The 20,735-nt window shown below is 42.9% G+C and overlaps 1 protein-coding gene across 2 annotated transcripts in view; it reads right to left on the reverse strand.

Annotated features, from left to right (window-relative positions):
* The window catches only part of EFHC2 (EF-hand domain containing 2), a 183,590-nt gene that overhangs the window by 12,196 nt on the left and 150,659 nt on the right, over window positions 1-20,735 (reverse strand). For both annotated transcript variants that reach the window (XM_089324301.1, XM_008272519.5), the window contains 2 exons: window positions 19,714-19,806; window positions 4,837-4,942 (listed from right to left, as the gene is read on the reverse strand). In XM_089324301.1, coding sequence (XP_089180427.1) covers window positions 4,837-4,942; window positions 19,714-19,806 — 199 coding nt within the window. The remainder of the gene's footprint in view (window positions 1-4,836; window positions 4,943-19,713; window positions 19,807-20,735) is intronic.

Below are 20,735 nucleotides of genomic sequence, written 5' to 3' on the forward strand. Positions count from 1 at the left end.
ATCCGACTGGCCCATGCTTCTACATAGGAGCTCAGCCTGCCATTCCTGTTCTCAAAAGACTTTAATTTTACTACTTCACGCTCAGTGGTAAGGCACTTTCACAATCTGGTAGATCTTGCCCTGAAGTCCAAGATGTGGCTTTTGGCTATGGCAGATACCTCAGATGTTGGCTATCCCCCCCAAACTATAAGTGAGAAGTTTTCTCTGCCCAATTGGGCTCCAGGGACCTACACATCTTGTGTGATTCCTTCACAGCCTTTTCTGACATAACACCTCTTATCAGTTCCCATCATGGGTAGAAGATCAGACAATAATGGAGAAGCAAGGGTGAGGAGGAGGCTATTCCACATTGCCAGGCTCCCAGTTGACACTTAGAACAATCAACAGGGGCTTCTAGAGTGACTGCTTGCTCGGCTGTGATGTGCCATCCACAATCCCCTCGAAGAAGGACTTGGTGGCCCAGCTACTAGGAGTCCCCCTTCATGGATTGCCTTAGCTACAGAGATGTATGAACTTGCAACACTGTGTTCAACTCATTCATACTCAGTGTTTTCACATGAGATTATAGGCTCACCGCTAACATTCCCAAGCCATCTTACATCCTCTTTATGAACCAGTGACAAGCTTAGCCACACCAGAGTGCTGTGGACTCTAGAATCTGGTTATGTTTTCATTATTGATCAGGCACCATTTTATACCAATTTTTAAAAATTGCTTAAAAACGAATGGCCCCTCAGGCATTTGGTACACCATTACAGAATACCTGGGATTTGTTCTGGCTTCATTTCCTATTCTAGCAAACTGTTAATGTGCACCCTGGGAGGCAGTAGGAGGTGATTCAGGTACTAGGATATCTGCTACCCATGTGAGAGACCTGGCTCGGATTCTTGGCTCATGGTTGCAGTCTGACTCGGTCCCGGTTATTGAGAGTGTCTGGGGAGTAACCACTGGGTGGAAGATCTCTGTATCTGTTTCTCTCTCTCTGTTGAATGAATGAATGAATGAATAAATAAATAAATATGTTCTTATAAGTAAAAAAAAAAAAAAAAGGAATGGCCCCTGACAAATGTCTCCTGCAGATTGAAACCGTTCTAGACTTGGTCAGAACTGATGACACCCTATGAGTGAAGTTCTTCTCACCAGAAATCAGTCACAACTGGAAGAGTCTATACTGCTGAAGTACAGGTTCTTTCTGATGTGACCTTCCTGATCCAAAACTTGCCTAATGCTTACCACTAAGGAAAGCATCACCCATCTCAGCCTTAGCAGGGACTGCTCAGGGCCCAGCCTCCTGACTCGAGGGAGGGAGGGAAGGCACCTCTATGTTAGAAACAATAAGAGTAGCTAACATGTAAGCCCTTCCTACAGGACAGGTACTGTAATGCACATATATAGACTCATTCAATACTTAGAAAACCCCGATGGGAGGGAGAACTGTTCTTACCTCCATTTTTAAAACGAGGAAACCTGAAAGATTGAGTAACTCCTACAAAGCCACCCTGCTAAGAGCCAAGGGTTTGAGCATAAGTCCTGCTCGAAGTTGCCCCTCTAACGTCCCAGGGTTCAGTAACTATCCCAGGTGACAAGGCTGGAGTTGAGGAAATGCACAGGGGTGACTACAGTGGATCTTTGGCCCTTCCTTTTAGGAACTTCTCTTCCAATGGGTGCTGACCATTTTGTAGGTCATGAAATCTTACAATCTGACAGCTTACAAACAACATTCAGAAAGAGGTAGGGTTGGGGGAGGAACACAAAAGGAAGAGAAAGGGAAAATAATTGATCATACTGTACCACATAGTGTTAGAAGTGCTATTTCAGGAAGCCTTTGTTTCATTATATGAGGGAGCTTCAAGATGTTCACAAAAATAGAATTAAAAGATAATGTGCATTTCCACAAACTTTTAAAAATCCCCTCATATGTTCATGCTGGGTTGTCAGGAGAAAAATGTCTTTTTAACTAAGAATTATAGGGAACAAATGATTAAATGTCAGTCAAACTCAATAGTCATCAGGAAAATAAAAAAGCAGTAAGATAACACATGTTTTCAGAGGCAAAAAATGTTGCAACAACTTGAATGCCCAGCAAAATGGATGAATAAATTACTGTATATCCACATTACAGCTAATAGAGAATAGTTTAGCTGTACACATATTAAACTGGAAAATTTCCCATGAATAAGTTAGAAAAGCAGACTGCAGATAAATCTATATGATGCGACTTTTTTTTTTTGTAATAAATGATGAAACCTCCAACACGAAGCTAAACATTTGAGTTGTGGATTGGATGGAATAAAAGAGGACAGAGAGGAATAAAAAGTATAGAAGATAACAAAAGAGGCTGTTGCTAAATAGTAAAAACAAGTATGTGTATCATTCAGAGTCTGGTAGGGAATACAGGACATATGCAAACTATCAGATTAAATGAAAAGGTAGGCTATAAACCAAATCTATAATTTTTCTTTTCATATATAAAAATCCATATGGACAAGAAATTAAAAGACTACTGGGTGGGAATTTGGCACAGTGATTAAAATACTTGTGACGGCCACGTCTCATCCTGGCAGAGTGCCTAGGTTTGAGCCCCAGCTCTACTCCCAGTTCCAGCTTCTGGGAGGCAGTGGTGGTGTCTCAGGTAGCTAGGTCCCTGCCACCAGCGTGGAAGACCCAAACTGAGTTCTTGGATCCCGGCCTTGGCCTGGCCCAGTCCCAGCTGTTGCACATATTTGGGGAGTGAACCAGCAGATGAAATATCTCTGTCTCTCTGCATTTCAAATAAATGAGATAAATTTTAAAACATAAATTGAAAAAAAGTTACCAGGGTGAATGATAACACTGAATGGTTTTTGTGATGGAATTTTAGAATTTAGTTAACTGAATCTAGTATCTTTAATGATAATCAACATAAAAAGATGCCTTTCATTTTTATTCTTTCCAATAAAACAGACATGAGTTAAAATTCTGACTTCCTCATCTCTAAAGTGGGAGCACTAAAAGAATCAACCTCACAGGGTTGCTGTGAAGATTCAAAGAGCTAAGAGATTCTGGGGTCTCAGAAGGGTAGTTGGCATGCTTGCTGTTCTCATTGTGACGATGGGACACCAAGAGCCTCCTAGTGGGCCTCCTTATCCTGATTCCCTCTCTCCATGTCACTCGCCATTCAGCCAGGCAAACTCCAATATCGTCAGTGACCTTTGGATCTTCCAGGCCAATATTGAAATCTCACCCTTGCAGGTATCTCCAGCTGCCATCCTCCTCCACACCTTCACTTCAGCCACATCCATCCCTCTTTGTTCTATACGAGCGCCATGCCTGTCCCACATTCCAGACAGCTCTGTTGGGAATGCTTTTTCCATACCTTGTCACTTTCCTACCTTGCTAAGTCTTACTACTCATCTTTGAAATGTCAAGTGTCACCTCCCCTGACAATATTTCCTATCCCCTAAGCTTCCTCCTTATCCCATAGCAAGCCATGCAGGCTGTACCATGTCCATACTCCAAATCATGAGTGTACTGATTCTGCATCTGCACAAACCCTGATTTGTTGGAGGATTAAATTTATAAATGAATGAGGTAAGTGACTGACCCAAAGTCACCCAGCTAAATAAGGGGCAGAGGCAGAATTCAACCCCAGTTCTGTTTGACTGCAAAGGCCACCACTGTTCCCCACCCATCTGGAAGTTCCAAGGCTGCCCTTGACACTCCAGAGTATATGCATGCCTAGAGGAACTCTCAAGGGCACTAGACCAGCTCAGGCCAGAATGAGCTGGTTAGCAGAGACCGGGAGGAATAAATGCCTCTTTTTTTGAGACTATCAACCAGATGACATTTGCTTTATCAAGGGACTTTCCCAAGAAAATCAATTTCTGGAGCATATTAAAATACAAACAAACCGCCACCCACCCACTCACTCCTTGAAGACAATTGGTCCAAAGAGATCGTAGAGAATGCAGACAATTCCACAATGTTGAGAGCATCATCTGATCACATGAACTTTGTTTTCCATAACCAAGCATTTTTCTACTGACTTTTTATTTTAAATTTGGCTCCACTGTGAAATGTGCATCCCCATACTCTCTTGTTTCACCCACGACAAACCTGTGTGCAAAGCCACAGATACGCTGGGGATTCCTGACACAGAACCATTTGAGAATTGCTTTTGTGGCTTATGATGATATTACCAGAATCCCTTGATAATAGTGTTTATGTCTATTTATAACTATAACCTATTATCCTATTTTCCATATAATTGGATGCGACTGAGATTAAAAAAAAATTCAGCTGCATAAGAAAAGTCATGCTCTTACAGAGCAGATGTTTGCACAGCATGGAAAGTGAATTAGCCTCTAACACAAACACCCAGAAACACATAAGTGCTCTTTCAAAAAGAACTGAGGTTAGTATTTTATACTGAAGAATAATTTAAAGATAAAGGATGGTAAAAAAATGCAACAGAGAAGCTAGCGCTGTGGCAGGGCAGGTAAAGCCGCTGCCTGTGATGCTGGAATTTCATATGCGCGCGGGTTTGTTCGTGTCCCAGCTGCTTCACTTCTGATCCAGCTCCCTGCTATGGCCTGGGAAAAGCAGCAGAAGATGGCCCAAGTGCTTGGGTCCCTGCACCCACGTGGGAGACCTGGAAGAAGATCCTGGCTCCTGGCTTTAGCCTGGCCCAGCCCCAGCCATTGGAGCCATCTAGGGGAGTAAATTAGCAGATGGAAGATTTCTCTCCTCTCTCTCTCTCTCTCTCTCTGTAGCTCTTTCAAATAAATAAATAAATCTTTTTTAAAACCTGTAAGAGAGGTAGCCACAGCTAGTTTTAAGAATAGATAAAAACTTTACCTCTTTAAGATATGGCTGTGCTCCCAATACAGGCATCGGATTCAATCTCCAGTTCAGGGCAGAGAAAAATGACTCATAATCTATTTGTTTGTCACTGTTTTCAAACCTGAAAATAAAATTATAATATATGAAATTACTCAACGTTCAGAATTCCAGACCAAAAAGTCATTTAAATTTGACTGTAAAATATACTATTACAGCTGGTTTAATATATGATAGTTTTTAAATTTCTTAGTAGTTTATTATTTGCTTCTGATTCTTCAGAATGTAAATTCGTTGAGAGCAGGGATACTACCTATATAACTCACCAAAATATCCCCAGGGGGTACATCAGTGCTGGCACTTAGTAGGTATTCAATAAATTATTTGTTTGAATTCTCAAAAAACCCATTTGCATTTTTGTTTCATTACTTTTTTGATAAGAATGCTTGGCGTCCTTTTAGTTTAATGGTTGATGTTATATGTCAGCAAAATAAAATATCTCGTATTTCTTAAATCGCAGGCCTTTCAAATTTTTAAGGCAAATCTAGATTCATTTTGTCTACTAGTATATTTTTAGAAAGAATAAAAGACATCTTTATCATTTATAATATAGCCATTAAAAGGGGTTATTTAGATCCACATCTGCTGTCATGGAAATACGTTCTTGATATACTGTTGAGTGGAAAGAGGGTTGTAAAATAGTACAAAGAGTTATGATCCCACTTAAGGTTTGTGTTTTTATAAAAAGGCATAGAAAAAAAATCTGGTAACAATACACTTATATATTAAGAAGAGCTACCCCTGGAGAAAGAGATTACAATTTTTTTCATTTTATTGAGACTTTTATCATCTGAATTATTTTAAACTTATAACCAGAAAATAAAACTCATTTTCATGTTTAAAAAAAAAACAAATATTATCTTGCACCATAAAGATGTAGGTCAAAAATAATGAATCTTTGACTGCAATTCCTTAATTATGGACATTGCCTTAAACTAATTCTTAACCATAACAGAGTTTTGGACATTATGAAACAATAACTTCAATATGATTGCTATAATGACTAAACACAAAGTACTTCCTAGTGGAATGCCTCTATCCTAAATTGACCACATTCTGCCAATTTTTAAGGCTAATTATCTATGGTGATGTCACACCATTTTTTTTTAAAGGAAATTACAAAGGTAGCTAACTAAGGTGTTGTTTCAAGCACAATGCTCCAGGATCTGACCTTTAAAACAATATATTCATAATCAATCAAAATATTTTCCCCTTTTCTTCTTCAAGTATTAAGAAAATAATAGTAGTAGTGAATTAAATGTTACAAGTTGAAGTCACACAGAGTTATCCATCTAAACAAAGTGGAATACACTGAATGACCAGAAGAGGGGAAGAATTATTCTATAATTCTTTTGTGTACATTTCCTTTGGCCAAGGATTCTGGGATTCAACTCCAGTATGGTGCCCCTTTCCACTATTTATCATTGGAATTTTGGCTCACTTGCCAATTCAACTCCTTTAAAGGACATACTCTGTTTATGGAAATATTTGTAGCCAAAATGCAGGCCATTATTTCTTTTATTTGTATATGTGTTAGGGGAAAAGTTAAAACACAATCAATTAAAGAAGTCTGGTAAGAAACTTTCCTTTAGCATGGAGACTTGAAGAAACTATTTCCTAATACTCTGAGTAAGAGCTAAAGTCAGAGAATGAGATCATGCAGGGCCTTTGACTTTTATTCTGAGCCACTGAAGCGCACTGTATAGAAAAGTTTCCACTGTATAGAAAAGTTATAAGGCTTTCAATGTTCTGAATGGTTGCATGTCCCCAAAATTCTATTCACATGTTGAAACCTAATCACCAACAGGATGAAATTCCGAAGTGGGGGGCTTTGGGTGATTAGAGCATGAAGGCTGTGCCCTGGTGAACAGATTACTGTCCTTATAAAAGAGACCCCAGAGATCTCCCTTGCCCCTTCTGTTATGTGAGGATACAGCAAGAAGGTGCTATCTATGAACCGGGAAGCAGAGAGGCCTCGTCAGACACTGAATCTGTTGGCATCTTGATACTGGACTTACCAACTTCCAGAACAGCGAGAAATTTCTGTTGCTTATGAGCTACCAGTTTATGGTATTCCACTGCAGCAGAAAGGACCTTATGTATTTTTTTAAAGATGACCCTAATAGGGGCCGGTGCTGTGGTGAAGCAGGTAAAGCCGCAGCCTGAAGTGCCAGCATTCCATAAGGGCTCCAGTTCGAGTCCCGATTGCTCCACTTCTAATCCAGCTCTCTGCTATGGCCTGGGAAAGCAGTGGAAGACAACGCAACTCCATGGGCCCCGGCACTTGCATGTGAGAGCCGTTGTGGCCATTTGGGGAGTGAGCCAGCAGATGGAAGACTTCTTTCTCTCTGCTTCCACCTCTGTAACTCCACCTTTCAAATAAATAAATAAATCTTTTTTAAACAAAAGATCACCCTAATAGATTGAGAGTAGAACATACAGGCAAGGCAGAAGAAGAAAGGGGAATTAGCAGTCTCTTGTAGTAATCCAGCAGATGGACAGTGGTGGCTTAGATGAGTATGGTGGCAGCAGAGAGCAGTGAAGAGTGGCAAATTTTGAATATACAGATTTTTAAAATTTTTATTATTTTTATTTTATCTGAAAGGTAGAGAGATAAAAAGAAAGGGTACGGGGAGGGAGAGAGACAAAGACAAAGAGGAGACACACAGAGAGGGAGACCTTCCATTTGCTGGTTCATTCCTCAAATGCTTCCAACAGCCAGGGCTGGGCTAGGCTAAAGCCAGGAACCCAGAACTCAATCCAGTTCTGCACGTGGGCAGCAGAGACCCAAGTACCTGAGCCACCATCTACTGCTTCTCAGGGTGTACAACAGCAGGAAGTTAGAGTAAGAAGTGGAGTTGGGACCTGAACCCAGGCATTCTGACATGGGATGCAGATGTCCTGAGTGGCATCCCAATTGCTGTATCAAGCATCTGCTCCAATTTTGAATATATTTTGAATGTAGTATCCCTGAAGGATTGCACACAGTGTGTTATCAGAAAGAGAAAGGGGGATGGGGAAAGGAGGGAGGGAGGGAGAGATTTCAGGATAACTCCAAGGCTTTACTTGAGCCACTTGAAAGACGGAGCTGCCCTGAGACAAGAAAGGTCTCAAGGGCTCCAAGTCAGGAGGCAAGATTCCAAGCTCAAGGTTATAGATGCTACATTTTGATGAGAAGTAAGCAATTGGAACTAGGAATCTGTGGTTCAGGGAAGAAGTCCATTTGAAGATACAAATGTAGGAGTCATTATCTATATAGATTGTATTTAAAATCATAAGACTGGGAGGCTTGATGATATTACCAATGAAATAAATTGCTCTATTCTTACAGTACAGAATTTGTCAGTAAATTCCCACACAGATCTAGGAACACATCAGACTTTGCGTTTCATATTCAATCCACTAAGCAATTTTGTGGGTTCTACCACCACACCATATTATATATTCATCTATTTCTCTCCATCTCTTTTTACTATTTATACTCTGATTCCAAGCCACTATCATCTGTCATCTGGATTATAGCAATAGCATCTTAATCTCGGGCTTGCTACTTCTATATACTTTTGCTTTTTTTAAAAAAAAAGTTTATTTATTTGAAGTCATGGTTACAGAGAGAGAGGGAGAAACAGAGACAGAGATCTCCATTTGCTGGTTCACTCCCCAAATGCTCTCAATGACTAGGGCTGGGCCAGGCCAAAGCCAGAAGCCTGGAACTCCACCTGGGTCTCCCACGTGGGTGCCAGGGGCAGGGACTCAAGTACCTGGGCCATCTTATACTGCTTTCCCAGGCACATTATCAGGGAGTTAGATCAGAACTGGAGCAGCTGGGACTCAAATTGGAGCACGTATGGGATGCTGGCATCCTAGGCAGTGGCTTAACCTGCTGGGCCACAATACTGGCCCCTGTCTACTCTTTCTTACCTTGTTGCAGACCGTCCTCTACTCAAGTGATCTTTCTAAAACATAGGTCAGATTAATCACTTCCTTGCTTGTAATACTCCAATGGTTTCCCAATCTACTTAGAACAGAATGTAAATTCCTTATCAGAGTATATAAAACTCAGTTTACTCTGGCCCCTACTGATCTCTGTATCTTCTGAAAACTTTCTCCTTGCTCACAATGTTTCAGGTATCCTGGCCTTCTTTTGGTGCCATGATGACACCAAGACAGTTCCCAGAAATGCAAGGCCCTTACATCTTCTGGTCTGCTATGGTTTGGAGGTAGTTTGACCCCAAAAGGTCCAAGTGTTGAGAACTTGGTCCCCAGTGTGGTGATGGTGGGACCTTTTAGAGTTGGCTCACTGGGGGTACTACTCTTAGAAGGGATCAATGTAGTTCTCATGGGACCCTGAATTCTCACAAGAGTGAGTTATTGTAAGAGTGAGCCTAGAGGCCAGCACTGTGGTGTAGTGGGTGAGGCCACAGCTTATGATGCCAGCATCCCATATGGATGCCGGTTTGTGTCCCAGCTGCTCTGCTTCTGATCCAGCTCCCTGCTAATGGCCTGAGAAAAGCAGTGGAAGATGACCCAAATGTTTGAGTCTCTGCCACCCATGTGGGAGACCTGGATAAAGCTCTTGGCCCCTAGCTTTGGTATGGCCCACTCCTGGCCATTGCGGCCATGTGGGGGATTTGAACCAGTGCATAGAAGCGCTCGCTCTCTCTCTCTCTCTTTCAAATAAATAAATAAATCCTAAAAAAGGGGTGGCCTCTTTTTGACCTCTGACTTGCTTTCTAGCTTCCTGTCATGCAATATGACCTCTGCCTCCACGTGTGCTCCTGACACTGTAGTGCCATCTGTCACAAGAGCCCCAGAGGGTCTCAGAGAGCTGACTGATGCCAGTCCATGCCTGTGAAACTCCAAAACTATGAGCTACATAAACTTCCTTTCCTTATAAAGTTACCCAGCCTCAGGCACTGTGTTATGATAAGGAAAAACAGACCAACACATAGTCCCTTTGTCTACAAAGTCTCAATTCAAATGTCATTTCTATACAAAGACCTTCCTGAAGTTCCTCTCATGTGAGGCCTTATGCCTGAATTGCCATTTGTCCCAGATGATGGCACTGAGGACTTACAGGAAAATTTCTCAATGTCACACAGGAAGTTCCATTACTGAACTTTGTTACCACCAGCTCTGATACTTACTCATGCTTACCTGTTACCTCCTAACGCCCAGCCTTATTCCCTGCCCAGCTCACAATGTGTCAGACTCAACACATCTAACCATTTACCTGTGTAAAAGGATATTTGGGAAGGATATTTCTGAATCAAATGATGTCAGGAAGGATCAAAAGCTATAAATGAAAGAATGAAAGTGTACAGAGCTCAGAAATGATAACAAATTTTTGTGGGAAAAATGCAAGATTTATCTTCCACAAATTCTAGAGCCAGGCTTAAAGGAAGAGTTGAGCTAATGTGGTACAGTTTTTCTTTCTAGCTTTCTCTTAGAGGATCTCAGTAGGAATCCCTCCTGCCTCACCACCAAAGTGGTGTGCAAGGAGGAAAAGAATAAAGAGTCTTTTAATTAAAAGTTATAAAACTAGCTGATGCTTCTAGGAAGATATTCTTTGCTTTTGAGATGTGAACAGAGTTGCAGTAAATCATGATGGATCGATCACAAATATTTCTCTCCCTTTCTCCTCAAATCCTATCAAAATGACTACAAAGAAATAAAAATAGGTTATAACCCACAATGAGAAAGCTGAAAAAAAAAAAGACAACAGTGGAAAAGAGATTTCAAAATTTTCTTCAAGATGAAAAGAAGACTGAGGATTGGTAGGTGATTCATCAGAACTGTAGAAGGGAAGCTGTGCCCTAAGTGTCCATGTTGGGGTCGGGGGTACACTTAGAGACCAGTCGATGTGGCCCACAAAACTCCAAAGACTTAGTGACTACAGGACTCCAAGAGCCAATAAAGGCATGGATAACGGATGGCACCAAAAACAAGCACTGCTCAAAAACCTGGATAACACAAGAGCAACTGGATCCACAGGTATCTCTTCACACTGCGCTCCTCTCTCGTTCTCCAGACACATTCAACTAAAGAAGCTCTAGTCTCGGGGAAATGAAGTACAATGGGGTGCAGAGGAGAATGTCACACCCTGATTCTGAGTGCTGTATGCTCCCTTCCTTCTCCTTTCTTGTTTCATGTTTAAACTCTCCTCCCTTCTCCCATTTCACCCTTCCTTGTACCCTAGCAGGAGAATGTAGGATTCTTCTCTAAATACTCTGAATGGTTTTAGAGAATCTACACATTTCCAGCGAAAAGTGAAGCCTCAGAAACTAAAACCCACCAATCAGTAAGATATGACTCCCACTCCACCCCAAAGAGTAGAACATTAAAGACAGAAGCAAAGGGGCTGGTGCTGTGGCTTAGTGGATAAAGCCACTGCAGTGCTGCCATCCCATATGGACGCTGGTTTGGGACTTGGCTGCTCCACTTCCGATCCAGCTCTCTGCTGTGGCCTGGGAAAGCAGTACAAGATGGCCCAAGTCCTTGGGCCCCTGCACTCGCGTGGGAGACCCAGAGGAAGTTCCTGGCTCCTGTCTTTGGCCTGGCCCAGCCCCAGCCATTGCCATTACTGCCATTTGGGGAGTGAAGCAGTGGATGGAAGACCTCTCTCTCTCTCTCTGCCTCTCTGTACCTCTGCCTTTCAAAAAAATAAATAAATCTTAAAAAAATACAGAAGCAAAACAGCAACAATTTTTTAAAAAAGGAACCAGAGAAACAAAGGCAATTCAAGGAGCAGAGTTTTGGAAAGACATGAGACAAGAGGATATATTATGCCCTTGAAAAGAGAACAGAAGACTGGCCGGCGCTGCAGCTTACTTGGCTAATCCTCTGCCTGCGGCGCCAGCACCCCGGATTCTAGTCCTGGTTGGGGCGCCAGGTATTAGTCCCAGTTGCTCCTCTTTCAGTCCAGCTCTCTACTGTGGCCCAGGAGGGCAAAGGAGGATGGCCCAAGTGCTTGGGTCCCTGCACCCACATGGGAGACCAGGAGGAAGCACCTGGCTCCTGGCTTCGGATCAGCGCAGTGCACTGGCGGTAGTGCGCTGGCCTGGCCACAGCGACCATTGGAGGGTGAACCAATGGAAGAGGAAGACCTTTCTCTCTGTCTCTCTCTCTTTGTCTAACTCTGCTGTCAAAAAAAAAAAAAAAAAAGAGAGAGAGAGAGAACAGAAGACAACAAAAACAACCATCTGGACTAAAAACATGCAAACCGATAATAAAAAAAATGATAGTAGGAAAAAGATACAGTAGATGGGGTACAATGCAAAGCTGAAAAAATCCATTTGTAAATATATCATAATGAAAATGGGAAATTTGATGAGAGGAAATATTCAAGTTTTAGATACCTAAAATATTTTTTAAATCTTTTTAAGATTAATTTTTTTTATTTGAAAGACAGAGGTACACAGAGGCAAAGGCAGAGAGAGAGAGAGGTCTTCCATCCACTGATTCACTACCCAGATGGCTGCAATGGCTGGAGCTGAGCTGATCTGAAGCCAGGAGCCAGGAGCTTCTTCTGGGTCTCCCACACATGTGCAGGGGCCCAAGGACTTGGATCATCTTCTACTGCTTTCCCAGGCCATAGCAGAGAGCTGGATCAGAAGTGGAGCAGCTGGGACTTGAACCGGCACCCATATAGAATGCTAGCACTGCAGGAGGCAGCTTTAACTGCTACGCCACAGTGCTGGCCCCATAAACATCTAAAATTTTAGTGATAGGGGTTCTCAAAAGAGAAAAGCAAAAAATGGAAGGGAGTTATTACACAATTAATAGAAGACTCAGAACCAAAAAACAGAGGCTCCAAACTAAAAGAGTCCATAAAATGTTAGGCACAATGAATCTAAAGATAGCCCCCCACAACACACACCACACACATACACACACACACACACACACACACACGGCCCCATCATGAACTTCTAGAACATCAGGGATAAAGAGTAGATCCTAAGAACATCCAGAATGAACAAGTAATAATGGGAAGCAGCATCGTGTAAAATTCTCAATCATTTTAACACAAAGCACCGTATCTAAAAATATGATAAATCAAAAAAGAGCCGTATATGTGTAATTTAAATGCCTATAGAAGCTGGCAGAAGAATTCAAAGTAGCTGTTTCTTGTGAAAGGGTATGAAAAGTGAGGAGGGGATGTGGCCAGAGACTGCAGTGCTTAGAAGAAGCTTTTTAGAAGGATTTGATCATTTTTGATGACAAACACGGATCAGCCTGATACAAATAAAAATTTAAAGGGTCTCACAAGCAGATGAGGAACCCTGAAACATGCTTTTCCAGGCGGTAGAAAAGGAGTGTCACACATAAGGAGCACATTCATGAGTTGGTCTCCCAGCCTTCCTTCCTGCTCCAAAATTCTACACATAGCCTCCTCCTCGGGGCCGGCTAGAGTGACGTTTTTCATGGCATCATTTGCTATTGTATATATTCTATGTAGTATCCACTATGCTTGCTAGATGAGGTTGTAAGATAGAGGACTGGAATACAAAGGAGAACTCCAGTTCTAAAAACAGTTCAGGTTGGAGGATAAGGAGGGAGGGGGAAGCACTTGAGAGCTGGAGAAAGGTTTGGATACTGGGGGGGCGAGGACAAGAAAACAAATCAGTGCCTCAGTTACCCCTGAGGGTCATCTCCCCAGTCATCCAACACCAAGGTAACCCTCTGTCTTGTATGGGCATCATACAAGACATGGGCATCATTTCCCAAATCTAGCCATGCTTTCCAAATATTTTTTAAAAGCCTCTGAATCAGATGGCCCAAGTCCTTGGGCCTGTGCACCTATGTGGGAGACCTAGAAGAACCTCCTGGCTCCTGGTTTCAGATCGGTTCAGCTTTGGCTGTTGCGACCATCTGGGGAGTGAACCAGCAGATGGAGGACCTTTTTCTCTCTGTCTCTACCTCTCTCTGTAACTCTGGCTTTCAAATAAATAAAAATAAATCTTTTTAAAAAATGTCCCTGAATCATATGGAAGACAGATACCCTTATTTCATAGTCACGCTGTGTTCTTGATCAAAAAGTGTGATCGTGATTTGCCACCTGAGTCCCCTAGCGCACTCCTCTCCAAATGACATTTGGTCCTCCCTAAAGCTCTGATCCATGGTCAAAGGATGAAAATTTGCCAGTCTGGAGGAAATTTTTTAAAAAGGCTTTGAAGGCAATTCCAAAGAAGAACTTTCTATGGCAACATTGTTGGAGTCAGTGCACAGTCTTCCAGGGTGACTGCCCTAAAGGGCAACACTAATTCTGGCTTTTAAGCGTTTCTATGCTTGTTAAAAAGTCAGCCTCCTTGCTTTCAAGTCCCAGCTCGCAGTGCTAAAGTGTTTCCCTAAAGCCCCCATAAATTCTTCTTTCCCTTTGATACTTGGGCAATCCACCATTTCCTTCACTACACAAACTTAAGAGACATGTTTATGGAAGAAGGGGGAGGGAAGGTGATTTCTCTGGTTCCTCTTGAGATAATACTGACCCCCAAACATGCCTCCCAATGCCTCGCTAGGTGGGAGTTCTTAGAAGTGAGTCTAATGTGACATTTGACTGATGTCCGTGCTCCCCCTCCCGAATATGATGAATGGTTTGAAAACTGCAGAAGCCATCCATCTCCTTGCCACGGGGAATAATGCCGAGCTGCTTTATTGCCACCCTCTGCAGATGGAAAAGGCTTAGTGGCAGCTGTGTTTTGCTGAAGAGGAACCTGCTTGCCCTCTGTTGCACAGGCCACCACATTACTTAGGAGAATGGGCTGGAAGGGAGGGAGGGAAGCAAAGAGCCACTTGGGACTCACGTAGTCGTGTTTGCTGTTAGTTCATTACCCAGCCAACCTAGAGGTGTATCCTGAAAGACCTGGTGAAAGTCTTCAAGGCCAGATGCTTGGGGGGAAAAGTAGAGCTCTGGGTCACGATGTCAGTTGGTCACAAAAACTTAGGGTTGGTGAGATGGCACTGCCTTAGTTGCCCATGGACAACCTTGGTTATCTCAAAATAGCCAGACCTGGTAATGCACACCGTGATTTCAGCACGGATGTCCCTTGATGAGGTGGCTCATGGCTGCAGAGCACAGACCGTACAGACGATCAGTGCTGTATTGGCCCACGTGGTTTGGGACTGGCTTAAAAATTTATTCAGCTACAAATCACCTTCTTCTGCCTGAGAAGGAAGAAAGTATATAGATGGGTGGCTATGTGTATGCCATGCAGGGAGGAGGAACAGGGGAAGGGAGAGGGAAACACAGACAGAGAGACACAGACACAGAGAAAGAGCATCTGAAAACTTCACCAGGGAACCAAGTTCTCTGTAACAGTAGCAGCCACACGGCTCAAGCCCTGCCTTTGAGCCTTACTGCCAGGTATTGTCGGGTGAACTCCCATGAGCCTCAGTCCTGCCTCGGGGAGTGGGACAAGGAGCACGGCTGGGTAAAGCATAATGAGATGATTTTAAAGCCCTATTAATTTTTTCCATTTTAACCAATCTTTCTGGATGAGGTACCAGCTCTCTTGGGAGGCCAGTTCTAAGGAATTCCATGGAACCCAAAACCAACTATAAAAGCCTAGCTTTGAGGTATGGCTGCTGGGGAAAAGAGCTGCAGTTGAGTTTCCAGTTATGCCAAGTCTATGTTCAGAAGGCCACACGCTTAGGGGAGGAGGCTACCTCTTTATTCCCCAGATGCCCAAGGGACATTTCAGAATGGATTGAGCCTAGAATTCTCTCCATCTCTCACGGTTTGAGAATCAGGATTTTTTGGCTTATCAGTACTGAGGAACATTCATATCCACATGAAGGCTCAGAGGGAACGAATAAATGTACAAGGATCACACAGCCAGGAAGCTGCAGAGCTAGACGCCAGGGCTGAGTCTGGTGGATACCAAGTACAGTGTGCTAGCTCAACACAAGTCTCTGAGGCTGCAGAGACGAATGACACACAGTCTCTACCCCTAGGAGTTCAGATGGAAGCCAAGGCTTAAGGTATCTTAGAGACTTGTAGCTGTAATTCCATTAGAGACTCACCTTGGCCTGGAGCATGCCCTTTTCAGTGAGAGACTCTCCTTACACCTCGACGTTTGCACTTAACAAGATGAGGAATGATGTCTACCATCAATTAAAATGTACCTTTTAATATGCTCAAGAATTTACCAAATATTCCAACACCCTTAGCACTATGTCAATACAAAGTGTCATTCCTATTATTAATGGGTAATAGCTACTACTACATAGAACATGTAAGTCTGGTGCTCTGTGCATTAGTGAAATGAATTTGTTTGGTAAGTAAGATGACCTCATACCAGCTCCCACAGCACAAACAGACAGAGGCTAGGGTAATGGGAAGTGAAAAGATTTTGAAGTCCTGATTCTAGCTTTGGTCTAGCTACTTAAAGACCTAGTTGAACTTCAAGAACAATGGGAAGGGAGAAGGGAAATGTCAAGAACAAAACATGAGGCCAGGAGGAATGCATGGGTGACAATCACTAGGTGAGAGAAAGCACCCAATCCTCTAGCCATCTTGTTTTTCATTTCCCGATCTGAATTCACACAGCTCAACAGCTGCCCAGTTCTAGCCCAAGGCAGGTAAAGCTACTCCTGGGCAGAGCGTGCAGTGAACAAAATCAACAAACGCCATGCCTGCCTCCCATGGGAGACTGCAGACGTCAGAGGGGGCTCTGGCTTGGCATGCCATGAAGAGGACTGTGCAGAGAGCGACTCTGGTCGAGGCTCTGTAAAGCCCCGTGGAGTCTGTGGGGAACAATAAGAATGCAGCATATAAATGTGAGCTGCAGGCTGATGGGCCCATTAGGAATTAGGGCAGTCTTTGAAAGGAATCTGCGGAGATGATGCAAAACACCAAGCATGTGACCCAAATCGTGGCAGGGCATATTGGAGGGAGAGGGGAATGGGAATGAGACATTTTCTAATCTGATTAGTCTGAAGTTTCCCCTGAGTGTGGAGAAGGGTCACTGCACAATTAGAGGCAAAGTTAGGCTGAACATGGTCTGCGGAGCAGTGGGGAGGGATGACCTCCTCAAAGCTAAAACTGGGCTTGGAGGCGGATGTGTCCAGAGATTGAGACAACTTCGAAGCCAGTTGCAGAATGATCCTTTTGCATTTAATGTCAAATCGTAAAGGCGAAAACAAAACAGTCTGCTGAGAGAATGAGAGGCTGATGACTTGGTGGCCTCAGAACTGGATCAGAAACATCTCGGTCCTCCGGAGGCCAGGCTCCCACATTACTGGACTTTCCAGGACAACTTGTCCTCGAGCCCATCGAGAGATAATCTAATAAACATCTACAGCTTCCTGACTCGAAGACAGCTTAATGTGTGAAAGACATTCTGCTCCAGCTGTCGAAAAACAAGGCTTCTGCTAATATAGACAGACCCAGGTTTCCTCCAGGCCTTTTCTAAGACAGAATATGTGGTCTATGGTCCCTGACTTCAACTTTTCTCCTAGTCTCCAATCAATACTTAGCAGCCTAAGTGTCCATTAAAGAAAAAATATAACAAAAAATGCTATTTAATAAAAACTAGAAAAATAAACCAAAGGGTGAATGTTGGAATAAAAAAAAAAAGACTTGGGGCCAGCACTGTGGTGTAGCGGGTAAAGCCACTGCCTGCAGTGCCAGCATCCCATATGGGCACCGGTTCGAGTCCCAGCTGCTCCACTTCCAATCCAGCTCTCTGCTAATGCACCTGGGAAAGCAGTAGACGATGGCCCAAGTCGTTCAGCCCCTGCACCCACGTGGGAGACCCGGAAGAAGCTCCTGGCTTTGGATTGGCTTCGGACTGTTGCAGCCAACTGGGGAGTGAACCATCTGGTGGAAGACCTCTCTCTCTCTCTCTCTCTCTCTCTGTACCTCTCCTTCTCTCTCTGTGTAACTTTGACATTCAAATAAATCTTTAAAAAAAAAAGAGAGAGAGAGAGAGACTTAGCATCAGGTACTGTGCTGCATACTTTATATACATTATCTCAGTTAATCCTCACAAACACTAGGAAGTAAGCCCCGTTACCTCATTCCAGAGGTAAGGAACTAAACGTTTAGGTAAGTCCAACTAATGCACAAGATCACACAGCTAGTAAGAGGATCAAAGAATATAAGAGACTAAGTGGGGGTGTGTGGTAAACCATCAAGTTGTGACAGTACATTGTTACAGGTGGTAAATCAAACAGAAGCATGTGTCTGCATCTGAATAGACCACAGGTTGAGGCACAGCTCCTCCTTACAAGGTAAAGGACAAAGGGAGAAACATAATGCAATGAGAAGCCTTAGGACGTGATGATCACTCCAATTATCAGGCAAGCAAATGAAAGAGGGCTCCCTGGATGTGGTACCAATTGAAATGGGTCTTGAAAGAAGAGCAAGCTTTAAGCAGGGAAAGAAAATTGGAAGCTATTACTGGCTGAACAGCAAGAGAAAATGCAAGAACATGGGAAGGTAGGAGCTGCTTGTGGGAAATGCTGAAATGGCCCCTGTGGTTGGACTAGGAGCAACAGGAAGGAGAGTTTTGGGGATGTGATCCCTGTGGAGAAATCTGACACCTGGACCTGCCTACTTCACCTCAGGTTCTCTATACCAGGATAACCTGCTTCTCTCTCACACAGCTGCTGCTAAACAGAAGCAAATCTAGCTAAGACAAAATCTAAATCAAAACGAAACCAACAGAACTGACAGTCTAGAAGATCACTCTAGGACAATCTAATGCACCCACACATCCAGCTGCATTTGCCCTCTTCTGGACTGCCCTCCTCACCACCTTGGCCCCTTGTTCTCCCACATGGGATTTGGTTTCACCTTTTCCTTTGGTTTCTTCTGTCTCTGAAGAGAACTCCTCATTACAGTCCCTACTTGAGAACAATGCTCCAAGTGACAACCCTAAGCACCATGATGGAGAAGCAGTTTCAAAGTCAAGGGGTTCTGTGCTTCCTCAGGTTGTAAACTGACACCATAGAAGCTCTGTCACAATTACGTGGTGATTTTTTTCTTAGAATGTACTTAGTTGCTGTATAGAAAAATAGATTTAAAATGTAGAGATTGGTGGGGAGAAAGACGAACACAGAGGCCCTGCAGCAGTCAAGAAGAAATATGGATCAGATGACGATAGTGGGACTGGAATGGGGAGAGTAGATGCAAGCAGGTGGAAGGAGGGAGGATTGTCAAGACATCCTAGTCTACTGGCTATTTGCAGACAACAATTCAAAATTATTAGAAGCAAACGATGTACATATGAAAGGTTCAGGGATCGAGTCACAGCTCTTCTTCTATGCTATCTGATTTGAGGAAAGCTACCTCCTCTCTCTAAACCTCAGCACTCTCCTGTGTATGATAGGAATGATGATAGTCTGAACTCTTCAATTTGTCTCCAGAAAGTAAATGGGATAACATATCCAATGCAAAGATTGCAATGTCTAGCACATGGCCAAACATGTCAGAATGACCAAGATATGGAAGCCAGGGAAGGAGCTGGAGTAAAGCCACAGAAATCATAGAAGGTGACTAAAGTCTCGGTTGCTGGGAGCGTGGTGCCAGGAAGTCAAAACTCAGGTTCAGCAGAAGTGATGTTTTAGAAAGAATTCACTGTAGTCTCCTTTTATGACACCATCATTTCTAATAATAATTATTATCTAATAATAATTCCTAATAAGCTCTCTAACATTCAAAATCATGACTAATTTTTCCTTTGTAACACTTATAAATGGAGGTTGATCAGCAATGTTATAATGAAATGGGAACATCAAGGATAATTAAAGGTAAATGTAAAACCAGTAATAGTCCTCAAAACAAAAATACACAAGACAATCCCCATCAAGGATGGAGCGCTCACTTACTCGGACAGTAAGGATTCTAGAAGGTCTTCATTCAACGGTAGCCTGGAAGACTTGCACAGCCTCTTGATGTCTTTGGTAGGCAATACATGCTTTCTACATTAAAACAAAATACAAAATAAATGGCCCTTTATATACCTTGTGCCCTTTAGTAACAATTACATGCTAGCTACTGCAAAGAAAAATACACATATGATGGGCCCTAAAAATGTGCTATTGGAATTCATAGTAAAGAAAAACAGTCATATTGCATTTCACCAACATTTTCCATTTCAGAGGTCACCAGATTCTGTCTTCACAAAGGGCTTTCCATCAAGATTCAGATTCTTGGTTGGTGATAATACAGCCCGTTAAGGCTGCAGCCACGAGCGTTGCTCTAAGTAATTGATCTGCATTCTTGACCACTGGTCAAAAATGGTTTTGATATTTAAAAACATCTCTTAATTTGACAGGCATCTAGAGCTTCCACCACAAGTATGATATGACTTGAGGGTGTTTTTCTGGTCTTTTCCTTGGACCTAAACCTTATAACTTGGAAGCTCCAGCCTTAAGATTCACTTTGATTTTGTCGGATGCAAGTGGTTTTCTCTAAAGCAGTCCAACAGTCATTTTTCTCCAGCCTGCTGGGGGTACAGAAACAATTGTCTAGTGTTGTTGCTCAGCCAATGTTCTTCCAGGCACCCCACAAGATTAGTATTAATAAAAAAGGAAGTAAGTAGGATCTTTGCTTTGCAATGAGAACATCTGTATCTAGAATCAAAGCTTGTTGGATCTGGATGAACCCCAGGCTGTCTGATTAAGCTGTTCCATTGATCCCAGGAAGTGTTCCTTTAGTGAAATAGTGTCATTCCCTAGGGAAGGGCACCACCAGGGAGGAGGGCAGGTCCAGGGTCATGCGAAGCTCAGGTCATATATCTTTTAGGAGGCTCAAGAAAGCTTAAAGTTTGAAGTTGGGGCAGGCATTTGGTAGGTGCAGTAATTAATGTGTCATTTGGGATACTTGCATCCCATATCAGAATTCTTGG

Source organism: Oryctolagus cuniculus, chromosome X (genome assembly GCF_051225735.1).
Source record: "Oryctolagus cuniculus isolate XC-2025 breed Fujian yellow rabbit chromosome X, ASM5122573v1, whole genome shotgun sequence".
In the NCBI taxonomy this organism is placed as follows: Eukaryota; Metazoa; Chordata; class Mammalia; order Lagomorpha; family Leporidae; genus Oryctolagus; species Oryctolagus cuniculus.